This window comes from Anguilla rostrata, chromosome 2, assembly GCF_018555375.3.
Source record: "Anguilla rostrata isolate EN2019 chromosome 2, ASM1855537v3, whole genome shotgun sequence".
Lineage (NCBI taxonomy): Eukaryota > Metazoa > Chordata > Actinopteri > Anguilliformes > Anguillidae > Anguilla > Anguilla rostrata.
This window is the reverse complement of record NC_057934.1, coordinates 60,389,033-60,413,039: the sequence shown is the minus strand read 5'-3', so window position 1 is coordinate 60,413,039 and position 24,007 is coordinate 60,389,033. Positions and strand designations below refer to the sequence as shown.

At 47.1% G+C, this 24,007-nt stretch overlaps 2 protein-coding genes and 1 non-coding gene across 10 annotated transcripts in view; 2 read left to right on the top strand and 1 right to left on the bottom strand.

Annotated features, from left to right (window-relative positions):
- Window positions 1–5,875, bottom strand: part of arhgap44a (Rho GTPase activating protein 44a) — a 77,226-nt gene extending 71,351 nt beyond the window's left edge. For 4 of the 7 annotated variants that reach the window (XM_064323531.1, XM_064323533.1, XM_064323532.1 and 1 more), the window contains exon 1: window positions 5,561–5,875. In XM_064323531.1, coding sequence (XP_064179601.1) covers window positions 5,561–5,613 — 53 coding nt within the window. In that variant the 5' untranslated portion in view covers window positions 5,614–5,875. The remainder of the gene's footprint in view (window positions 1–5,560) is intronic. The other 3 variants (XM_064323536.1, XM_064323535.1, XM_064323537.1) reach the window with 2 other exon arrangements.
- Window positions 5,876–10,142: 4,267 nt separating this feature from the next.
- Window positions 10,143–21,936, top strand: fbxw10 (F-box and WD repeat domain containing 10). 2 transcript variants are annotated; one of them, XM_064323520.1, is made up of 14 exons: window positions 10,143–11,359; window positions 11,801–12,010; window positions 12,412–12,633; window positions 13,713–13,840; window positions 14,620–14,712; window positions 15,056–15,162; window positions 15,575–15,778; window positions 16,515–16,636; window positions 17,841–17,995; window positions 18,528–18,670; window positions 19,056–19,214; window positions 19,690–19,967; window positions 20,217–20,393; window positions 20,504–21,936. In XM_064323520.1, the coding sequence occupies exons 1-14, from the start codon at window positions 10,825–10,827 to the stop codon at window positions 21,337–21,339; spliced, it is 3,369 nt and encodes a 1,122-aa protein (XP_064179590.1). In that variant the 5' UTR covers window positions 10,143–10,824; the 3' UTR covers window positions 21,340–21,936. The 2 variants fall into 2 exon arrangements, with proteins under 2 accessions (XP_064179590.1, XP_064179589.1); XM_064323519.1 differs by having other exon boundaries at window positions 14,620–14,721.
- Window positions 10,149–10,219, top strand: trnag-ccc (transfer RNA glycine (anticodon CCC)). Its single transcript has one exon. It is a non-coding gene; the product is annotated as a tRNA-Gly (tRNA).
- Window positions 21,937–24,007: the final 2,071 nt, after the last annotated feature.

Sequence of the window (24,007 nt, the reverse complement as noted above, 5' to 3'; positions counted from 1 at the left end):
AGACAGACAGACACAGACAGACAGACAGACAGACAGACAGACAGGCATGCAGGCAGGCAGGCAGGCAGACAGACAGACAGACAGACAGACAGACAGACAGACAGACAGACAGACAGGCATGCAGGCAGGCAGACAGACAGACAGACAGACAGACAGGCAGGCAGGCAGACAGACAGACAGACAGATAAATAGGAACAGTCTTCAGTTTGTTTTGCCTCAGAAATGACACGTGTTTATCCAGACCAGGGATGTGCAGCTTGGTTTCCGGAGGGTGGGTGATTGTACTCTTCTGGCTTAAATTTCTCAAGAGCTGCAGACACCACCGCTGGTTCACTCCTGTATTTCTGACCACAGTAAAATGTTTCATCAGGGATACACATGCAGTCTACAGCTGCAGCTCATCATTTAGCCAAAAAATATGCCATAAATATAAACGATCGGGGCCAATTACATAATTAAGGGCAGACACTGGCAGAAGCTCCAGAATGTGATCAGCCCTTACTCAGCATGTCCACCGTATGCACGTATAATGAACACATTACTCAGAAACATGTGTTGTGACATATTATTGAATACGAAATAGATTTGAGAATTAAGAAGACGGAGGTTTGGCAGTGGAGCGGGGATTCCCAGACCCTAATTCTGGGTTTCCGGGCGACAGCGCCTCCTCCGTTAGCGTGCGCGCGGTAATGGCGCGCCGCGGCGGCTCCGCTGCCTCCTGAACAGGGGTAATTAGCGCGGCCGCTCTGCCGTTCAGGACGCAGGTTATTACTCATTACAGCACCGCTACGCCCCAGCGGGGCACTGCCCCCCGGGTCCCCGGCCTGCCCGGCTGCGTGAGGGGAATACTAACACACACGCTAACGCAAAACGCACACACACACACAGACGCACACACAGCCCTCTCTCACACACGCGCACTCACACGCAGACGCACACACACACAGCCCTCTCTCAAACTCACACACGCGTGCGTGCTAACGCTAACTCTCTCTCTCTCTCTCTCTCTCTCACACACACACACACACACATGCTCACACACACACAGTCCCTTGCAAACGCACACACACACACACACACAGACACAGACGCACACACACAGCCCTCTCTCACACACACACTCCTACACACACATACAGGACAGCTGTGACAACATGTTGATGCTTACTGGAGACAGTAGATTAGCATTAGCACCCTACACCTGGCAAAAGAACAGGAAAAACACACACACACACACACAGATGTACAAACTCACATACGTGCACCGATACACACACACAAATACATTAACGCACATACATATGGGCACACACACATACAGCCCTGTATTACAGGAGCGATCATACACACTCACACACCCTGGATGCACCTACAGCAGCTCACACATGCTGAGTTCACTGCCACTCTACAGTGGCACTGCCAACCAAACAGAGCCTGGTGCTCCTTCATCCAGATCCTGGCTACCCACAAGCCCCTCCCACCACTGGGAATAACAGACAGCTACAGGCCACCCCCCCCCCCCACCGCACAAACATACACACAGGGTTACAGCAATCACCAACAATGAGGTGTAAAGTTGCCCCCCTTGAGGTGTCCTGTTACTCTCTCCTTGCTTGCCTCTGAGGTCGGTAAGGCCCAAGCCCGGACATCACTTACGCAGGTCCCCACCGAGCCTGGTTCAGCGTGTGGCTTGGTACAGACGGTCACGGTATCTGTCTGCGTTTGTATTATGGATTTGTATTATGGTTCTAGGTCAGCATTGTGAACTTATATTTAGTGATGCTCTAGTGATGTGACATTGCAGAAGCACTCACCGCTCTAGGAATGTTCTGAGCCAGGTATGTCACTGCGACTCTTCCAGTGCAAGTTGCTCTGGATAACAGTGTCTGATGAATGAATGTAATTTAATGTCGTGAATCTGATAGTCTCAAAGTCGTTTCCTCAGATTCACCGAGGGGTGGGGGGGGGGAGGTAGGTGGACCCCTGACCTGCGGTATCCGATACAAGTTCGGGACTGTGCTAGCAGGGCAGGCGATCTTGGCTAAAACGACAGCGGGGGGAGGGGGAGGAAACTGCGCTGGCCTCAGCTGCGGAGCGAAGGCTCGGGTGCGAGGCTGAGGCCAGTACAGCCCGAGGGGACCCAGTTTCCTCAAACATCACAGGCAGAGGAAGGACACAGTCACCTTGGAGTGAAGTGGAATCAACTGACATTTATAGAGCAGGAGCGTTAAAAAAGGAAAGGAGGCGCATATTAGTGTGTGCGTGTACTGTATAAGAGTGTATGTGTGAGTGTGTGTGTGTGTGTATAGCGTATGTGCGTGCGTGTATGTGTACTGTATGCATGTGTGTGCGTGTGTGTTTGCCTGTACTGTGTGTGAGCACATGTATGTGTGTGTGTGTGTATGTGCATGTACTGTATGTGTGTGCATATGCATATGTGCGTGTGTGTGTGCATGGCTGCGTGTACTGTATGTGTGTGTATACGTATGTGTGCGTGTGTGAGTGCATGAGTGTGTGTGCGTGTCTGTATGTGTGCGTGTGTGTGTGCATGAGTGTGTGTGCGTGTCTGTATGTGTGCGTGTGTGTGTGCATGAGTGTGTGTGCGTGTCTGTATGTGTGCGTGTGTGTGTGTGCATGAGTGTGTGTGCGTGTGCGTGTGTCTGTATGTGTGCGTGTGCGTGTGAGCACCAGAGAGGAGGAGGAGGAGGAGGAGGAGGAGGAGGAGGGGGGGGGTATCATTGTGATTCATAGCGCAGCTCCATTCAGACTAACGCATCACTCATCCTCTAATTTCATACGGCCGAAAATAACGACGCTCGCCAGCGCGCCTCCCGGGCCTCGAAACGCCATGGCAACGGGCCAGCTCTGTGCACCGCTCCGCTCCTGCTGGGAGAGCAGCGGCGAAGCGTGACCTCGCGCACACGGGCAACGCGGAGGCAAACACGTCACCGGCACCAAAGGTGGCGACGCGGTGGTTCGTATACGCGGCCACCAAAACCGCGCCACAGTCAGGCCTGCGCGCCCGATTCCACAGCGGGACGGGTCTTTGGATCGGCCCAGCAGGCTGCTGATGGGACCTTAGCCTGGGTTAGGGGCAGAGCTCACCAAGAAACAGGACAGGCATTCCCCAGCCCTGGGTGGATGTGAGGGAAGAGCTGTAAAAAAATGGACTGTATGTGAAAACATAGCCTGCCTAAGTCGCTCTGGTTGAGAGTGTCCGCTGAATGTAATGTAATGCAATGGTGGGTAGGATATAATCGGCTAAGATACAAGGCTATCCTGTTTCATAAACCTGTGAAAATCACCCCTCGGTGTGGACTGAAGGGCACATAGGTGTACTCACTGCTTCCAGTGACACCGGTAACAACAGAAAGTGAAGTGTGCCCACAGCAATACACTGAACTATGAGGCACTGGCATAAAAGCTGTCACTAAAGCAAAACCATTTAGCTAGCAACAGGATCCACAAAAAGGCAAACTGTACCTTGATCATTTGGTTGCTAGGCTGTAATCATCAAGATGTTTGCTGTAACCAAGATATAGCTCCAAGACCTTTATGCAATACTATGTGACCAAGCAGGTGTAATGTTGATTCTTACCAACCGGCTCTGGCAATAGTGGAGGGAGAGAATGATTTAACTCAGGCTGGGAGGGGGGTGGGGGGGGGAGTCCCTGACAGACGTCCACCATGTGCGATCTGGGTGCGGTTTTCCACACGAGGAAAAAATAGTAAAACTGAGCACATTCCGCTCGCTTCAGAGGGAATGTAGGCCAAATATATTCCAGTTTCACGATGTCCTCCTCTACGCCGTGCCAATTCGCCCTGAGGGTTTAGCCACAGACTTAACTCTTCACTCCCTAACACCCCCATCCCATGACACAACGCCACCTCACAAGCTCCCCTGTTACCGTAGTAACGGACAAAGTGTTCTTGGGTTTCATAGATCCTCCCTTGAGAGTAGCCAGCCGCAGCCCTAAAATGTGAAGAGCAGTCAGCGCACTCTGCTATTTGTAGGCTACATTTTTGTTTTTGGCGTTGCCATCCGAGAGGTAACACCCCAGAACCAGAACGAGCTTCCGTTTTGTGCCAACAAATTTATTTCCACATTTGCCACAGTTAATTAGAAAAGCACAAAACTGGAGCTCTGCGGGTCTGGCCTCATTCCTGCATCCCAGCATGCATTTGAGTAGCATCACATGGGAAAACTGTCAATCAGTCGTCAGCTGTTCCGAGGCTACTTGTGACCCCAGGAGACCAGCACTGACTCACAATCCCAGTTTAATTATTCATACATTTAGAGATGTTTATCTTAACATTAAAATATCACAATATCATCAATAGCTGGGTGCAGAACTGACACTAGCTGTCAAATCCTTAATGGTCGGGGCGAGACTTCGTCCTGTGCAGGTAGTGATCACTAATCCACGTCCTGTCTCGGACTTTTGATGACTTCAAACATCAATAGTCCAAAACTGAATCTGGGGTGGGGGGTGGGTGTAGATGTCATTACGCCCCCGCCCCGCCCCCACGTGCAGGCCTGCCCGCTTTGAAGTAAGCAGTTTGCAGCCAACATACTTAGGCTACTGTAAAACTCAAACATAGGCTACCGACCTATTCTGAATCTTAATTCAGAGGACATGCAGACTGCATCAATCAAATAACTGCCCTTGAATTCCAACAAATAAGCCTATGATAAGCAAGCATCAATTTCAGCAAATTGTCCATTTGCGTGGCACTGTTGACACCTCTCTTCAGAAAAGGACTAAATCAGAATGATTATACAAACACAGGCAGCTAAAATGTCATAAGTCATTTTAAATATGCCAGTGTGTGTGCACTGCAACGCTGCTACTTTGCGCCGGGTCTAAAACTGGGGCCAAATGCGGCAAAAGATACCCTTTTAAACCCCGTGTAATACGGGTCTGCCTCCGTAGCCGACTGCTGAAATTACCGCGTTATGAAAACATCGCATATTTTCCCTTATTCACCCTCGCGACGCATAGCCAATAGCCCCGTAGTCAGCTGTGTCCGCTCTCGCAAGATTTTAAAATAGCCGTGTTACACATTGACATCCTGACCATTAAAAAGAAACGACAGCAGTTGAAGCAGCTACATTTGCACGTATCGCAAGGATACTATTTGGATTTTCAGGTCTCTTTCGGTCGACTGAAGGTTTTCCAATTCCAATTTTCGTGTCCGATCCTTCTCAAGAGTATTGCGCCTCCACAGTCCTACTGCAGTATTCAATCCAGTGATCATTACGTCAATTAAACCAATTAATAAATACTTCGATTAAGAATTAGCCTACGCTTTTTTAGATTGTGGTCAGTTGAATAGTTACTAAGGTTTCGCCATGATATTCAACTATATAGAGAACACTGAAACGTACAGTTGCTTAGTCAAACACTTTTTCCAGTTGCTTGGAAATGTACCAAAGCAGCCATACCCGTTCACATAAGAATGTTTCCTCATTCAAACATTCACACAGCCCCGAAATGTGCCAATAACAAACACGCATAGGCTATTACAGACGAGCGAATTTTCTTGTTTTAATCCTTACCTGCCAACGGTTTGGTTAGCGAGCTGTCGCATTCGATTGAATTGCTTCTTCATCTTGTATTTTTCTGCGTTAACCCCAATTGCGAAAAAGACTCGGCATTTCTCATTGACGAACCACCAAGACCCTTCAGTGCGTTGCAACACAATCCACTCTGTAACAATCCTCCTTCATGGCAGTCGAAAACAGGTAAAAAATAAAAAGTAATTAACTAATTCAGTGCATTTTCTTGTTCCAAGCGCCTGCTCCTCTGCTCAGAGATGCTGGACCAATTTCTCCTCTTCGGGCAGAATGACAGCTCACGACAAGCAGACACTGCTCTCCAGCGCACTATGGGAAATGTAGTTTTCTATACAAGCTGTCAAAAAGCTTTGGAAGCAAAAGTCCTTTTTTTGACTGATGAACCTAGCATGGTTTCTCTCTCAGTTCCCCTAAATTCCGCTATATTTTCATATTGCCAAAATATAAACAACAATGAATCAGAATTTTTTTCTTCTTCACAAAGTCAAAAAATAAATAAATAAATAAAAATAAACAGCAATAACACTTTCACTACTATCTTTTTAAGTTGTGTTGTTGTGAAAAGATTAACACATTTAAATTCCTTTAACACTTCAACTCCCTTTTGGCCAAGCCACAATCACCGAATAAAATAGTAGCTACTGATTTTAGTTAAACATTTTGTAATAATAAGGAAAATAATTCTCTCTTTCTCTCTATCTGTCTCTCATTGACACATAGATTGACACACACACACGGCACGGCACACGCACACACAAAAGTGGGTAGGGTTGTGGATAGGTGTGCAATGATCTTATGCCTACAGATATTGTAGGGGGGGTGGAAATGGGTCTGAAATCGTCTATGTCCCACACGGTTCAGGTGGTCGATATACGTCCCCCCCCTCGGGTGGTCGATAATAGGTTCTCTTACACTAACATCATTGTGTGAGCTGCTTTGTAATTACTTTAAGTGTATTTCCTTGCTTTATATCAATAACCCCCAAATGTCCCTATATCAGCCATTGAAAGGTGGCATTTCGTTATAAGCTTCTGAAAATATCTGACATGTATATGTATGATAAGATAAGATACAATATACTTTTATTGAACCCCGTGGGGTAATTTGTCCTCTGCATTTGACCCATCCTAGTTATCTAGGAGCAGTGGGCAGCTGCCTCTCTGTGCTGTGCCTGGGGAAACAACTCCAGTTCTGAGGCCAGTGCCTCGGTCAAGGGCAACTGCAGGAGCGCTCCTAACATGCATGTCTTTGAGTGTGGGAGGAAACCGGAGTACTTGGAGTAAACCCACGCAAACACAGAGAGAACATGCAGCCTCCATGCAGAGAGGACCCGGTTGGACCCGGACCCGGATTCGAATCCAGAACTTCCTTCTTGCGAAGAAACAGTGCTAACCACTATTCCACGGTGCCCGCCCTTGTAAAATATGCTTAATCATGCAAAAAAAAAAAAAAAAAAAAAAAGCTGTCTGGGCCAATCAAAAACATACATCAAACCCGAAATTGTATCAAAAGCCCCCCAGAAAGTGAACTATCCTTTTGCAATACAATGAGACAATCCTGAACAAACAGTGCCACCTTGTGCTTAAGTGAACACATTACAGCTCCTTTACCAATGACAAAGGAGGAAATCAATAATGACAATCGCAACAAATACTTGGACCAAAAGTAATGAAGAACAGACATTTTGTTTCAAGCTTGTATTCAAGGATCTCCTCTCTTCTAAAAGGATTTTAAAAAATGAAAAAACAAAGTTACCAATGCTCTCCTAGCATTGCTGAAGTTTAAGTTAAAAACATTCCTGATTTCTTCTTCTGAAAAGGACCTCGGGAACTATAATAAGCTACATGTTCTCCATCCAGAAACACACATGGGTGGCTCCCTCTTCTAAGTCCATGGGCATTGGGCCAGTGCCTTTAACTAGCCCTGTGGGTAAGTCTCCACCCCCTCCCTGTGGGAATGTGGTTCCTTCAGAGGTTTAATTGACTCTAATAAAGCACAAATCTTCACTGAAGGAAAAAAGAAGTGCTTGGAATGTTTCTCCTGGACTGCCACCAAACATATTCTGCGTTCAGTGGATATGGGCGCTTCCAAGACAGGCTGACCCCCATAATTCCCAACTTCACTCATAGTTTCACCCCCCCAGACTTGCAGTCTCATAGGTCAAAGGTCAAACACATGAACCACGTCAGTGTTGCATCATCGCCGAATGGGAAGAATTACAGATGTCCTAACTCGTCACATTGAAGAACAGTACGCAGGAAATACCCACAATAAGGAATAAATTTATTGCCATTACAGAGTCAGCAGTAATATGTCAAGTATAAATGTTTTACCCCTCAGTGAAACTGTCAGCTGGCTATGCTGAAACTGGAGCTGTCTTTGAAAATGTAATACAAGGTCTCTCTCTCTCTCCAATCTGTGTGTGTGTGTGTGTGTCTATGTGTGTGTGGTTAAAATATACCCTCAAGTACAAATACAATCGTTGCTAAAGCCTGCATAGGTCCTCTTTTGCTTTCCAGAGAAAAACAAAAACACATCTCTGCTCCTGCCATTTTCAGAAGATTCCTCACAATAGTAGATACAGGCTTGGGCCAAAGAAACATGATAAACAGCGTAATCCAGGACCCCCCAAGGCCAATGAAGCAGCATCATGGGATGAATCCATGCACAGTCAGGTATTCATCAGAGTGTGTGTTTGGTACACACACCTGTGAATCTAATAAAGAGGGGGAGCTGTGCAATTTAAATCCATTTTACCATCTGAAAAAAGGGCAGTCAGCGGGACAATAAGGAAATGTTTAGTACAGTATAGCACTGACTGCACCCTTTTTGTTTGATTTATGGACATCACTGTAAAGAATGATGGGCTTGAGTCTTCGAACCCAACAACTCCATGGGAAAAGCAACAGCAACGGCCCCACGAAGAATTTTGGGCCCCATGAAAAGACCTCACATTGGGCTCCACCACCACAGAAAATCCCATTTTATAATATTTTTTCAGGGTCAGTCAGGGCCCTTGGAACCATCCTAACTCCCCCCCCCCCCAGCAACAGGGGGCAGCACAGGAGATGGTGAGAACTACAAATCTATGGTGAGAACACTTCCCCCGAACTGCCCTTTATCTCTCCTATAGGCTATAAAAGAATCACTGTACTGCTTGTGGGATAATACAATGTCTGAGCAAGAAGGGACTAATGAGTGCACCTGCAGTTAAAGTTTCAAATAAAATTGACGCAGTGAACATATTGTCCAGCGTTGTAGCTTAATATGACCGATGGGAGAAACATAATCGAGCAGCTGTGCAAGTGGAACTGTCCACTGGAGAAGGTGTACAGTCCTGCATCGCACTCCCGTCTGTCAGTTACATTACATTTATTTGGCAGATGCTTAGTCAGCATTGAAGTAAAAAAAGATTGTGTTTCTTTGTCCCCCATAAAATTAGTTTCCAGCGTGGGGCTGAGCATATCCCACCCCAATTTCATTTCCGATTCCCACTACCATTTTTCTGCAGTGCATTAAGAAATGAGTGCAGGAAAAATTCTCTCCAGACTAATAAAGTGAAAAAATGTATTCCCATCAAAAATAAAGAATGCCAAATTTAAACCTGATCATGCTGAGACCTGTGAACCTCCTTGTGAGACATGTGAACCTCAGTGGGCTAATGTCAAGTTTCAGAGTTTGTGCACTAGAAGTTAGGGACCAGCAGCTATACTTGCCGTCATTCCTGGCAGCTCTATGGAGCGTGCCTGGCTGTGTTCACAATTATCCGTCTTGACGAAAATTAAGAAAAGAAAGCAAAAAACGCTTGCTGTGCCAAATCAATTCAACACGCACCTTGTTCTACCTAAAATCTAGTTATTCTAGCGTTTCTACCCTGGACCTTAGCTGGTTGCTGGATCTAGATCTGTCCGTCGCCACTGAATCCTTGCTTATCCTTGAATCAATGTCTTTCTTCTGGCGTAATTAGCTCTTTTCCACGGCAACTCTCTTGCCGACCTGGATGTAGCCTAGGTTACACAGCGTGGTCTTTGCTAAGGTGTTGTGTCCACCGTCAGCGTTTTTCTTTGCTAACCGATGTACCAAACGGTGTCAATCTCGTTTGTACTTTTTCACTTGCCTGCAAAAGAACAGAGAAGCAGCGACCAATTAGCCTACTTTTTGTTTTCTTCTTTGTCTTGTCGAGCCTATAAAGTCTTAGTTTCACCTACGTTTAAATTGTTAAGCTTCATTTACTTTTTTACGCTTACTTTCTTGGTTTAGTTGTTCTGTGTTCGCTTTTCTGGCGCCCATGTTATGTTGGCCTATCTCTCACTCAAGAGAAATTAGGTAGAATTTTTCGGAGCTCCAATCGACTCAGTGTTGCTAGGTCTGTGAATTTCCCACCCATTCTGGCTACTTTGATGATGAACTTGCAGGTGAAAAATACCCTCACACAGGGGGAATTGGCAAATATATGTTAAAACATCTCTGAACTTTTCCATCTATGTTCAGACTAACGTTCACTGGGAAAATATATTCACGAAAAATTGCAGAGAATCTAGAGGAACCAATAATTTATAGTGACACATAAGCGCCGCTGGTGTAGTGGTATCATGCAAGATTCCCATTCTTGCGACCCGGGTTCGATTCCCGGGCGGCGCACTTACTTTTGCAATGTGAAAAGATGTATTTGCCCAAACAGCAAACCTGCTGACTATGCATAGCAATAACACTGCAGTAAAACCCAACATTCTCATCCGATTGCGCAAACACAATGAACTACTCCTGCACGAAGTGAATAAACGGGTACATGAAATGACAAAACGAGCTACACAACTTTTCAGAAACTAGAGGAGGTGAAAAACGCGGCGTCAGGTTGCACAGCAACGCAGCAACAACCACGTTCATTTCGGCACGCAAGCAAGCCTTGTGGACTGCATCTACGACGCTCTTTAAAAACAACAAGCATGACAACAAGGCATTTTAATCTTACAACTGATTTGGCTAGTTCGCTTGGCTAGCTAGTAGGAATGCAGTGCAGTCTATGAGATGCTCTCTGTCAACTAACCAAGATTTTTTTTCTTCAAAGGAGCTGAAGACGCAGAATTAGACGGGAACATAATATGAACAATATATAGCTGTCGGATGCATTTTAAGTAGAATCACTTGAAAAATCGCAGTCCTTTTCCTCCTATTTTAGTTTGGCTACATGTGTAAATCAGATCAAATTGATTGTCGTTAATGTTAGACCTGGCCGCAAAAACAAAATGAAACACTTCGAAGACCAGGAATTATGCCAGTTCAGACTCGACTTTGAAAACCAGCTGTGGTGCAGACGCGAAGATAGTAAATTCAGCACATGCGGAAACTGCCAATCGTGCATCTGTATACATAAACTGCACGACACAACGCAATGGCTCGTCCAAGCTGGACAGACGTTAAAGTTGAAGTTCCTTATGGGCGTTCTCATCAGATGTAAAAGCGTAGGTATTCTCGAAAACACTCGGAAGATTATACAGGTAGCACTTGGGAAAGATTTCACCTACGCAAGATCCCGGCAAAAACCAAAAGTGCCGGATGAACTGACCACTTCGAGTCGCAACAGAACGATGGACAGAACATGGTTTGCACGGGAAGTTTTGGAAACATGGGATTGGTTCAGCAGCAGCAAGTATTGGGTCAAAACGAATTACATTTTAGGACTTCTATCTCTGTGCGAGACGGAACTTCTTCAAGCTCTCGGAAATCTCATTCGGGTACTCATTGAGAGAGAGAGACAGGCTTTCCTACTGCACGATTCTGGTAGGTGGTAATGTTTTCAGAGAACATGCTTATTTTCATCATCATCTTCAGAAGGTTTTACTTTCAGAAGAAACATTTACTAGGCTACTGTAATGTGTGATTGCTTTTAAAGAGGTAAAACGCTTCTCATGGTTTTTCTTTTTCATGTTATCTTTCATATGAGGGACCCCAAACCCTGTCACTCCAGGATCTCCTGAAATAGTATAAATATTTGATAATTTCATTAATTACAGTATTTAAAACTGTGCAAGGTTTGCTTTACCTGAAGTCTCAAATAGGTCATTTAAGACATGAAGATATGAACATAATATTAATTAGCGTAAAAATACTTTATGCTGTGTTCTTTATGCTGGGAGGCCTTCACGGAACCAGGGAAGTCCCCCGGCACCAGTTTGTGAACCCCTGACTCATTGGTTTCTTTTCTGTTCTTCTACATTTGAGTCCTGGATGTTCTTGAGGATGACACCTCCTCCATCCCAGAATCCCACTATTCCTTCAACCCAGAGGGTCGACCTGAGCTCGAGCTGCTTTTGAATACCAGGTCCACCTCTATGGTGCTTGACCTGCCCGGTGACACCTGGGACCCGGATTGTCCTGAGGTCCCACTGGATAGTCAGTCAAACTCGCCGCTCAGTAAAGACCAATGGGAAAGTATGCTGCTCTCCTTAAATATATACCCTTGGATTTTAATACTTACATTCTTTTATTAAAAATACATAGGATGAGTGATAAGAGACATGCTTTTTATTTTTCATTTATTACTTTGAGATGATTAATCGGAGTCATTCATCACTGTCCCAGCAGAGGAATAGACATTAAGACTTAAATCCCCAACCCTTATCATAAAACTCCCAATAAAAATATAATGATATATTTAGAGGCGCTCTGTGTATATGTGACATTTCAGAATATTAAAAATCATAAATTATATAGACTGTATGCATGCATTTATGTATAATTTTTTGGCAGCTTATATGTTATTGCACAGATGCGACCTGGATCTTTGCGGCCTCTTCCTGCTGTTGCATGGTTGTGTCGTGTTTGTGCTGCAGGCTTGTGCCCCCCCACGGAAGCACGCTGGGCCAGGTTAGAGGCGCTGGGCTGCAGGGAAGGGGTTTCAGAGAGAAGGAAGGGCGGACGTGGGACTGAAACTCCGTACCCGGAAGAGCCGGCGCTCAACGTGGTCCCGGGTACTTCCGCGTCCCTGTCTGGGGTCAGCCGTCACCGGGACTTCATCCGGAGCCTTCCTGTCCACCTGGCCAAATGGATTCTGGGTAATAGAGTTCTGTAGCATAATAGCAGTGGCACAAAGTCCCTGGTTTGGCTCCCCCTGGTGTGGCCATCACAAAACACCGGCACTACATTTCGGAGCCATTTTGTTATTTAAATGTGCAGTTAGGAGTGATTTTTTTTTAGTATTTTCAAGTTCACGGACTCCAGTGAACCCTCGTACGCCTCACTATCCCCTCGTGTCATGTGATGCCTTTCGCTCTGGTGAAGGAAGGCTCTGTGTCGCAGCGGTGCCACGTTTTGTTGGCACCACAGTGCCCGCTGACGTGGCGGTGAATCGGCCCCGTTGAGAGGCGGATTAAGCCTGTGGGGGCACGGCTTCAAAGCCGGAGACTTTATTACCTCCCGAGGACTGGGTAATTAAGCTCCCTCTCTCACTGACGCCGTGCTGGGCATGTGCTGTTGCTCTGGGAGCGCAGGATGCACACACAAAACACCCTAGCAACCTGAGAAAGCCCCCCCCTCCCCTTCCGGCACATCGACAGACTGCAGCATTGGCCTTCAGGGACCCGCTAACTTCGCGCCGCCGCCCACCTGAACAGGGCGCCGCAGGCAGTAATGAGCTGAGCTAATGCAATAAGGGATTATAGGCTCATCCTCTTCTGACTCAGACTAGACTTGGGGTGCTGAAACCGCCAACGTTTTATTCATTTTTTTTGTTCATTTCCCTGCGTCCCTTTTAAATGGACGGACAGGTAGACGTTTAACCAGACAGACGGTTACAGGCGGTTAAGTACAGACAGTGTGTCTGGCTGTCCTTACTGTCAAAATGTATTTTTAATGTTTTTGGAAGTTGTTCTACTGTAATTTGTCTGCCAGGGTAGATTGTTTACCAATTTGCATAAATCCATCATGCCTGCACATGGCTCAGTTTTGGTTTTTAAATAATTGTTGTGTCGGGCTGATGTCATTTGTACAATGACCCACACTGGGCATGTTACCCGTATTTGCGCTGCTTTGCACCAATCAACACTCATTTAGCCACAGCTGTGCCTGGAGCGGCAGTGTAAATTTTGGGAGGACCCAGCTGGTGCTGTTAGCGGTGTTGTGCTGTGTATTTCAGGCCTTTTGGACAGAGCCACGCTCCTCAACTGCCACCACGTGTCCAAACACTGGCGCTTCCTGGCCGAGGAGGTCCAGGAAGAGATCGAGACCAAAAGGATGGTGGAGAACCAGGCGATGATAATGCAGGTACAGTTAGTGGAGCGGCAGCTGAATTCTACACTGTAGCCTCTATACAGGTACGTGCAGAAAATAATAATAATTAAAAAACAAGAATTTCAGTGGGTACCTGAATCTCTGTGTTTGTTTAGGTCATTATATCCCTGTGCATCATTCAGAAAAGTTGAAAATAGTGGTACAGTAGGAGAAGAAATGTTTGCTCTTTCCCCACAGAAACAGAATCTTTTTTTCCTCGTTTAATCTTAGTTTGAGGGTAACGGCTGTCTTCCCTCAGCACAACTCAACGGGGATATCTCCTGCAGGCGCATGGGTTCAGATTAAAAGATAAGCTAACGAGCTCTGGCTGCGTGCTCGCGGAAATGCGCAACGAGCAGGCGGTCATCAAAGTAGAATGAAAAATGTGCTGACACCTCACATTGTGTAAAACATGAGAATGGAAAATGTGCTCGGATACTGTGGTACAGTTTGTACATTTTAAGTGTAGCGAAGTGATTTCTTCCAGCACTGAAGTCGGCCCTGTGTCCCTTAACCATTGCCAGTGGAATATTCAGTGCAAAACAATCTCTGATGGAGTACTTTTAACTGTAATAGGATACACGTGACTCATATAAATGCAGTTAAGAGTTGACTTTTAAATCAGATAATTGTGCTGTGGCATGAAAAAAATTGCTTATGCCTTGACGCTGGGGTTTGTATGAACTCTGCATTGTGTGGATGGAGTTTGTGACGTACCAGTGCTGTGATTGGCTGATGGATTTTGCGTAACGACCTGCCCCGTCACCCCTCAGGGCAGCTCCAAAGCGTGCGCCAACACCGCGTACAGCAAAATCCGGGAGGTCCTCGTCCCCGCAGCCGAAAAACAGGAGGGCGTTGTTTCTGAAGTCAGGACGGTAACGTGTCATAGTCCAGCCAATGATTCACGAATATTTAATGAATACAGTACAGAGATCTCAAACTCTTGGAGGGCAAGATCCCGGAGGGCTGCTGTGTCTGCTGGCTTTTTAGATGTGTTCCTGCACTTAAGTGCTTGATTTAAGTCATTGAGAGTCTGTGTATCTTATTTCCAAGGCCTAAATTGGCTGCTGATTGAAAGGAAATCATCAGAACCGGCAGACACTGCTGCCCTCCAGGACAGGAGACACCCCTGGTGTACTACGTCTGCACCCAAATCCCAAATCTGACTCTGTCTCACCTCTGGGCTCTCTCTCACCCCTCGGCCCTCAGGACAGGGGCTTTGAGTCCGCCTATTCCGGCTGCACAACAAAAACAGTGGAAATGGAGGAGAAAAACATGTTCTGCGGGGCATACAACATCCTGGTGCTGTCCCACAAGTGAGTTCCTTTTAAAATATGTGTTAGAGCCCAGTGTCTAACAGGTGAGCGTTGACCTGGCATCGGATTGACGAGTCGTAACAGATGCACTGGCGCCCCCTGCCTGTACACAGAGTTTATGTACACTACATACCTTGGCTACATTAAAATTTTGAAATTCAACTGCCTGCAAACGTAAAAGCTTGTGTATCAATGTATACGATTTTAAGTCTATTTAATGGGTGAGGTGGTATCTACATTTGCTCATACTTTTTCTGCTTTCTACTTTGGGGAGACATTGTGTGGGCACCCCTGATCAGATTGTGTAGATTTGGGTTCTTGAGCAGGTGGCGCAGGAAAGACTGAGAACCAGCACCAGAAACTTAAAGCAAATATGGCTGAGTCCGGGTGTCTTCTTCCCTGTGGTTGGTAGGGAGGATTCCTCCAGAGTGGTGCACTACAGTGGAGGGCAGCTGGTTGCCGTGGGTTCGCAGGACCGGCTGGTGCGCCTGCTGGACGTGCAGACGATGAGGGAGCGGTCGCTGGTGATGCACGGCCACGCTGGAAGCATCAGGGCCGTGTATCTGTGTGAGGACCGGGGCCTGGTGTTCAGCGCTGGCTATGACCTCAGCATCAGGTGAGAACGCCCACTTCCTGTCTGAGCCTGGCGCTTCCTGCCAGACCATATAACCTATATACTGGGCACGTCCCCTCACTTTTCACTCCTCACCTCCTTCCCTCCACTGCCCCACTACCACTCGTCTCCTACCTGGAAGTATGTGGAGGAAAGGAGGGGAGGGGACAAGCTTGAAGCCGCTTCACCAATACAGTTCTGTGCAGTTTGCTCGTCTCCTCCAATATTGGGACACTGGAGGGAGAGAGGACACAAAGATTGGTTTCTGGGGCACGGAGGAGATGACGTGGTAGTGGAGGAAAGGAGGATACATTTCTTGTGTACTGGGACGCACCCAGCATATGCTACAAATTCGGCATCAGATAGACCTCCAACTTCCTCTCTGAACATACAGCTATGGCCTCAGATTGACCTAGACCATCCACTTCCTTTTAGGGAATATTCACATTGACATTTTTTTTTGCCAAAGTTTAAGATCATTCTTAGGCCCAGGTAAGATATTTTAAAAAGAAAACAGCAGCCTTAATATAATGACAGTCATATCTTTGCTCTGGATATAGTGCCAGATATAATATTATCTGCTCCATTCAAATGTCAAACAGATATGTAATACTTTCTATTTTTAAAAATAACATTTCCAACAAGCTCAGTAACTGAATTATCATAGTGCCCAATCTTTACTTTTGAGTGAAATGAGCCTTTGTTATCCTCCATTCTTTCATTCTCTCGTTCCCCCGAGGTGCTGGAACTTGAGGACTGGCGTCTGCACGATGCTGTTCCGCGGCCATTTTGGCACCATAAACTGCCTGGATTTGCATGGAAACACGCTGGTGTCTGGGGCCAAGGACTGCAGGGTTAAAGGTGAGAGAAAGGGCTTTAACCTTCAGGCTTTTCAGTGTGAAGGACGAAGTGTAGCACAGTGGGTAAGGAACTGGGCTTGTAAGCGAAAGGTCGCAGGTTCGATTCCCGGCTAGGACGCTGCCGTTGTACCAGTATATATCCAGCTGTATAAATGGATACAATGTAAAAAATGCTGTGTAAAAAGTTGTGTAAGTCGCTCTGGATAAGAGCGTCTGCTAAATGCCTATAATGTAATGTAATGTAATGAAGCTCTATCAGACCACCTTTTACAAGTCACGGTTTTCAAATGTTTTGTCATTCCCTGACGTAAAGAGACACAACAGTGAGGACAAACCTTACGATCGGTTTGTTTGTTCTGAGAGTACCACCATAGAATTACCTTGTTATGTACCTTTCTACCATTTTCATATGTCCCCCATTTAAAATGTGAAAAGACCTCCTGCAGCCACTCCTGGTGTGCAGAATTTTCTCAGTTTCATCGTTCTTAGTTTCAATGTGTTCAATTTGCCTCAATATTTTTCCGAGCCAAGTGATTAGTATGGAAGAACTGCTGTCTCCACCTAGTGACTGTTAATGCACCTGCGGCCCGCTGGGGAGCATATTACTGTGATTTGAGGTACGGGTACACAACAAGGGCTGATCCATTTTAGGATTTTGTGCCATCTTCTGCTCTCAATTATTTAATTAGATCGATCACAGCCAGATCTGACATTTTATCAGCAACAGCTACAGACACAGATGTATCCTGAAACACATCCTAAAGATTTTATTGTGCTCCAGTAAAGGAGTGAACCAGCGTAGTTTATAGAGCTGTTGAAAACTAAAAGGTAATTGTCTTGAACAGACACCAGTGCACAGATCAGCCCTCCAGGACTGGAGTTGTGCACCCCTGATTCAAGAGAAGGGGTCCACAAAGTCAACAGCCACACTTTTGCCCATTTATAGCTCATGTACGCATGTCAGTGCGTGTGACTTATTTCACTGTGCATAACATGTTTTTGTGTCAGTGAGAGTGACTTATTTCACTGTGCATAACATGCATGTGTGTCAATGCGTATGACTAATCTGTGCATAGCATGTATGTGTGTCAGTGAGCGTGAGCGGGAATGGGGCTGGCCGGGGCAGCGGGGCTCATGGGTATCCGTGGCGGGTAAACGCGTGCGTGGGCGGTGAGGTTGAGCGCGTGTCTCTCTCTCCGGCGCAGTGTGGGACCTGCGGACGGGGCGGAGCTTCCCGAGGCTGCGTTTTCGGCACGACGGCCCGGTGCTGAGCGTGAGGGCGGGGCGGGGCCTGGTGCTCAGCAGCTGCGACAGGGGCCTGCTGAAGCTCTGGGACATGGACACTGGGGGGCTCCTCAAGGTGGGGGCGGTACCGCTGCTCTATTTTAGGGCCCAGCCCCCGTTTGGGGGGCACATGTCTGAGCCATGGCTGTACACACCGGTGATCTTCAATCCTGGTCCTGGTGGGCCACAATTTATTTGTCCTGCTTTAATATCAGTGACCAATTCAGACCCAAAAAAAACCAGGTGAGATGAGTTAACTGTGTAATCAGCTACTTTTATTGATCAATTAAGTAATGTAATAACAGAACCAGCAGAGCGTCTGGCCTGTCAAGACCTGGAATGAAGATGGCTCACACCCTCATGTCCTCAGTGCCATGCATATACCTCATCTCCACTACATTGAAATTCTCAGGAACAGACTGCTTATATTTTCCCTTTACTAGTGACCATTATGGTCTTTTTATTTGGGTTATTGGACCACTTTGGGTTCGCAGATATGTGTTTTTCTTGACATGGACAATATGTGACTTGTGCTGTATGGGCTGTACTGATGCAGTCAGTATGGAGGGCAGTCCTGACCCATTCCTCCCCCCCTTCTGCACCGCCAGCTCATAGACAGCCAGCAGGGGTCAGTAAAGTGCCTGCACCTGGACGAGTGGCACATCCTGTCGGGGGGAGCGGATGGGTACGTCATGGCCTGGAGCACCAGCAGGGACCACACCAAGAGCCTGATGACCTACCGCCACCCGAGGTGAGGGCGGGGCGCAGGGCAGGGGGCAGGGGGCTCGGCCTAAAGCTGTGTGTTCATACAGGGTCTGGAGAGTGGAGCCAAGGTCCATTACAACTGACCTACAATTTAACCTCACCACAGGACCATGGTTTACTATGAGATTTAACATTAATATTACATAAGGTTAGGTGTAAGATCTCAAATATGTGATTACAGTGTTATTAACTGAATGTTCTAACGCTGATGTAACAATCACTGCTGGTGACTGAAAGCAATGGAGTTCTGGAACACTGAGCTTTAATTTTGGAAGAATAAAACATTCCAATAAAAACCTACTTAATGGTTAAGGCACTGGAGCTGAAGAAAGGGTTTTCGTGGGGCTGAAGGTGAGGCTGTCGTCCTCTAGGGAGGTGCTGACCCTGACGTTCCTCTTCCTGCGTGTCATCACCGGCTGTGCGGACGGAAAGATCCGGGTCTTTGACTTCCTGACGGGCAACTGCCTGAGGGTCATCATTTCCAACAGCCAGCAGAGCCCCGTGCTCTCCCTGCACATACACGACAACAAGTAACTCTGACCCCGCCCCTTGACCTTTCCAGTGTTGTCGCACCTCCCTCTATGCTTTTGACTCCTCCCCTGAGTCCTTAAGACTCCGCCTCCATCATCCTGACCACACCCCCAACCCCCAAACTGCTTTTTTCTCCCTGCTTGTTGCCTCTCCATATTTCTGTCAGTCACCTGTCTTCCCCACCAGTTACACCCCCCCCCAGCCCCCACTTGCTCTCTCTACCTTCGACTCAGTCTGCCACCAAACAACTGCTTGTACTGCTTGTGGGTACTTTATTCCCTCAAATGACAGATCTCAGATCTGCCCCCATCCCATTTAAACTATAAGAACTGAAACACTGTTCATGCTTTCATCTGATCTGGGATCAGTGGGTGGATGGCAGATGCTGCTCTCTGCCCTGCAGTGCCTGCAGTGAGCTGCTGTGGTTCTGACAGTGTTTCCGCTGTGATCCTGGCCTGTCCTCTCTGTTCCCAGCATTGTGATAAACACCAGGACCAGCGTGCTCTTCTTCCAGTTTGGGCAGGAGGGCAGGGAGCTCTCTGAGTCCCCGGAGGGTGAGTGTGTGGACGAGGCGGAGCGGGACTCCCCCAGGAGTCACCCCCACTCCCCCACTTCCCCCACCCTGCCCCAGAGTGCGGCGCAGACGGGATCCAACAGTGGGATGGTCCAGAGCAACTGGAAGCAGGCTGAGAAGGACTCAATTTCCCATCACGCTCACTGCCTGTCCATTCCCAGCATGCAGCGGGAAAAGAGTAAGTGCTCCTCACAATCCATTCACACTGAGCATTGAGGATGTGCTGGGATTAACCTTACTGTGTTGACATTAATCATGCTCTGTTGAGATTAACCTCACTGTGTTGAGATTAAACTCACTGTGTCGAGATTAATCACACAGAGATGAACTTGAGATGAACTTCACTGTATTGTGATTAATCATGCTCTGTTGAGATTAACCGCATTGTGATGATTCAGATTGAGCTGTAAATCAGTCGCTCTTCCAGGTGCTCAGCAGAGGCCTCTCAGACCAGCCACGGGTTCGGTGCTCCGAGGACGCCCCCACAGCCAGGCCTACAGCGGTCTGCAGCCAGACCCAAACGCAAAGCCCCCCACGGCCCTCTGTCCCAGGACAGGCACCAGCAGGACCAGGCAGAGGCCCAAAACCACCCCGTCCTGCTCCGGTGAGGCCTGCAGTCTCCTGTCTCTCCAGTCACATGTATGGGGTGTACAGAACTGTGTTGGATATGAGTGTAAACAGTGCCTTTACTGTGTAACCCCTCCCCTCCCACAGTGAGAGAGCCCGTCATCCCGGTGAAGTTTGGGTGTTCCCTCAGTGGAGGGGCCAAAAAGAATGTGCTCAGTCAATCGCCCACTAATAAACACGCCCCCTTGGAGACCAATGTATCCCAGCAGCCCTGGCCGTGCAACCGACCCGGCTGCAGCATTCACCCTAATGTGGGTGTGTGTGAAGCTTGGGGGTCCCCCGATTCTCCCCTTCGGACGCAACCGGGGGCCAAAGCGCCGCTGCCGGGGACAACGAAGCCCGCCACGCCCCCTGCTCCCAGCTCCGCCTCCTTTCCTCGCCGCCGTCCTTTACACGGCTACCAGAACCGCCCTTTCACCGCCGCTCCCAATGTGGGGCGTTCCCAGACGGGACAGGGACTGGGCGACCCCCGCCCCAGCCCCAGCGTGGAGTCGGGGAATAAGCAGTCGGGGGTCCCGTACGGGCTGGGGTGTGGGAAAACGGTGTGCAAAATCGGGGCCTTCACAACCACAGCGGAGCGGGACGTCATCCCGGAGCGGTGCGTGCTGATGAGCGCCCCCTCCGGTCGGCCGCGACCCCGCGTGGCTTTCGACGCGCCCTCTGACCCCGCCCCCACACAGGCCGCCGCCTTCGACCCGTTCCGGAAGCGCTCGCTGTTCCGCCTGCTGACGGCCGGGCAGCAGGAGGAGCGGGAGAGGGAGGTGCTGCGGGAGCACGAGGAGGCGCGCGCCAGAGAGCGCCGCAGAGAGGAGATGCAGAGGAGGAAGGCCTGGCGCATGATGGCCAAAGGGCTGCCTTGCGCCCTCTACAGGAAGGAGGACCAAATACACGCCCCTGAGTTGGGTCCTGGTACATACATCTGAAACTCATACAATCACACATACACACACCCACACACGCACGCACACACGCACGCACACACAAACGCACATGTGAACGAGAAGACACACACACACACACACACACACACAGGTCTCCACACCTGTTTCCCCCCTCAGATGTCCATATGGACTCTGATGGCTTCCTGTGCTGAACGAGGCGATTGTGATAGTGACAATGATTTATCAGCACTGAGTTTTCCAGGCCAGCACCATGCACTTAATTCACTGTTATTATATCACAGTTCACTAACTCCCAAAAAGCCAATGAAGATCATGTGTGCATTGCTAAGTGTTGTATAAATATATATTCTACTGTGTGACAGCTCCCACTCCCCAACTGCAGTATGGGAGGTATGTGTATTTTTTCAGGTGCCGGACAAAATGGTTTCCTGTCTTTAAGTGTACATGTGTATTGGTTGGCTTGTCAGTTTATGAGTTAAGGAGGCCCTACTAGTGTTCATGTTTTATATTGGTGTGAATCTAAGGACAAAGTAGATGAGTGTATCCCCCCTCCCTCTTTCCTGTAAAGAACTGAGTGTAATAAAAATAAATGAACTAATTGCCCCCCCCCAAAAAAAATATTGATGGTGACAGCCAGTAGGGGGCAGTATAGCACAACGTCAGCGAGCAGGTGCCGCTCCGCTTTAGACCCACCGGCCTGTTGCCTGTTTTAAGCCCCGCGCTGCTCTTCTGCATGACCGAACAAAACAGGGGGAGAACAATGGGGTGCAATAGAATGTCGTCAGCCTTAACGTTCCGTAATCTCAGTCTCTCTGTGACGCCGGCCTCCCTGGCCTCTCTGAACAGCATGGCACCTTCCCTATCTTAGTGTGGATGCTTTGCTTGTGTTTGCTCGCGTCTCTTTCGCAATAAGGCTCAGATAGTCATAGATGATTTCCCAAGGGCTGTTAACCGCCCCCTCAACCCCCCAAACGCAAGCCAAATATTCCCTTGTTACCTCATTTCCATTGTAACCAAGGAAGTAGACTTCTCTCTCTAAACAGACGCAGAACATTCTGGGGATACATTTTCTTCCTCGTTTGATTCCAGTTTGCTTAAAAAATGACCTCACTCAGAAAGTTGAACCCTGAAAGAAGATTAAGTGAAACCTATTTTATGTGTTTATTTGACTGACGTTCACACCCAGAGAGACTTGTACCAATCTTGGAAAGACAAAAAAACCACATAGCATTACGGGCAGTAAGATGAAGAAGATAGAAGATAAATCATAATAATCTCACTCAAAAACTCTTAAAAATATAATAACCTGTGCTTAGTTATCAAAAAATAAACTATTTTACATTCTCATAGCATGCACAGTACCTGGGAATGATCTTCATTTGGAAGACATTGCAGTAATGTTCAGGCAGTACCTAGCAATTACACAGTCACACTATATCAGACTTCTTTCAGTGTAAGTGGTGATGAGACCTCTGAAGGTTGGCCTAACATATTGTATACCCTGGGTCTATAGCAATGATGTAGTTTAGCAGGAGAGTATTGAACTTGAGACATTCAAATGGAATTGCGCAATTCACACTGTAAAATGTAAATGTGAGATGTAATCATATACGCTTTGTCAGAGTCGATTTAACACTGAAAATGTTGCTGTCAATTAGTAATTAGTCCCTTTGGCTCTCTTCATCACATAACCAAGAGTAAAGTCATTCACATTTTAAATAGCAGGTGAATGGTTTCAATAATTCAGATGTTTTATTCAACAAAGAACAATTGCACAATTTATGGTTCACGCCTTCGTTCATTGCTTTATATTGTACTTGATTGGATCATGGAAAAAAACTAAATGATAAACCATATGTGTAACATACATTTGAGCAGTTATTGTTGTCTTTAGGAGTTTTGTACACATATGAAGTTTACTACAAGGAGATAAATAACAACACTGTTTAGATAAATGATATTGCAAGAAAATGGTTAATGAGTGCAAGCATTAAACAGCCTTGGAGGTTGCAAAAAAAGTCCTTACTCAATACCATTTGAATACCTTCCCTGTTTAAACCAGCGTAAGCATGTCAAGCTGCTATAAACTGTTTTTTACACTTCTAGCTGTTTTAAACTGGTCAACCAGCTATTCACCAGCTGACCAGCCTATGATCAGTGACTCCTCCTGTTTGGTCCCCAGTTTATTCTACCAGCTTAACCAGCTTTAACTAACCACAGACCAGCTTTAACCAGCCAAAAACCATCTATGAATTTTCAGCATTGTTATTATTTTTAATGTTTTATTTTATTTTATTTTTTTTTAAATGCAGCCCTTTAAAAGTAGAAAATAATTGACAGCATCCCTAATTTTAGAATAACAAGAGTAAGAGTAACAATGTCATAATGTCTTCTTTCGGTGTTGAGAAACTGTTTTTGAAAAACGTAAGGCACTTTAGGATCGATATAGCCACGCACCATTCCGCTCTCAACTGAAGTTTCTCTGATTGTTTATTGCGGTGGTTTACATTGCGCTCGACAGCTTTCTCCCCGAAGGACCGGGAGATTAGCAAGAAGCGCCCTGAGTGGGCTAATGTGATTAGTTTCTGTAATGGAGGGATGATCTTTTAAGAGCTTCTAAAGGCGTTCGCTGACTTCGCCTCGCCTCTCGGTCTTCTGTTTCGCGGTTGATAAAGGCTGCCTCCTCCCC

Bases quoted from the DNA above. Each gene is read 5' to 3' on its own strand.
- fbxw10 (XM_064323519.1), top strand. From the start codon at position 10,825: ATGAAACACTTCGAAGACCAGGAATTATGCCAGTTCAGACTCGACTTT. The intron at 11,360-11,800 runs GTAGGTGGTAAT...TCTACATTTGAG, and splicing joins TTTCCTACTGCACGATTCTG to TCCTGGATGTTCTTGAGGAT. The intron at 12,011-12,411 runs GTATGCTGCTCT...TTTGTGCTGCAG, and splicing joins CAGTAAAGACCAATGGGAAA to GCTTGTGCCCCCCCACGGAA.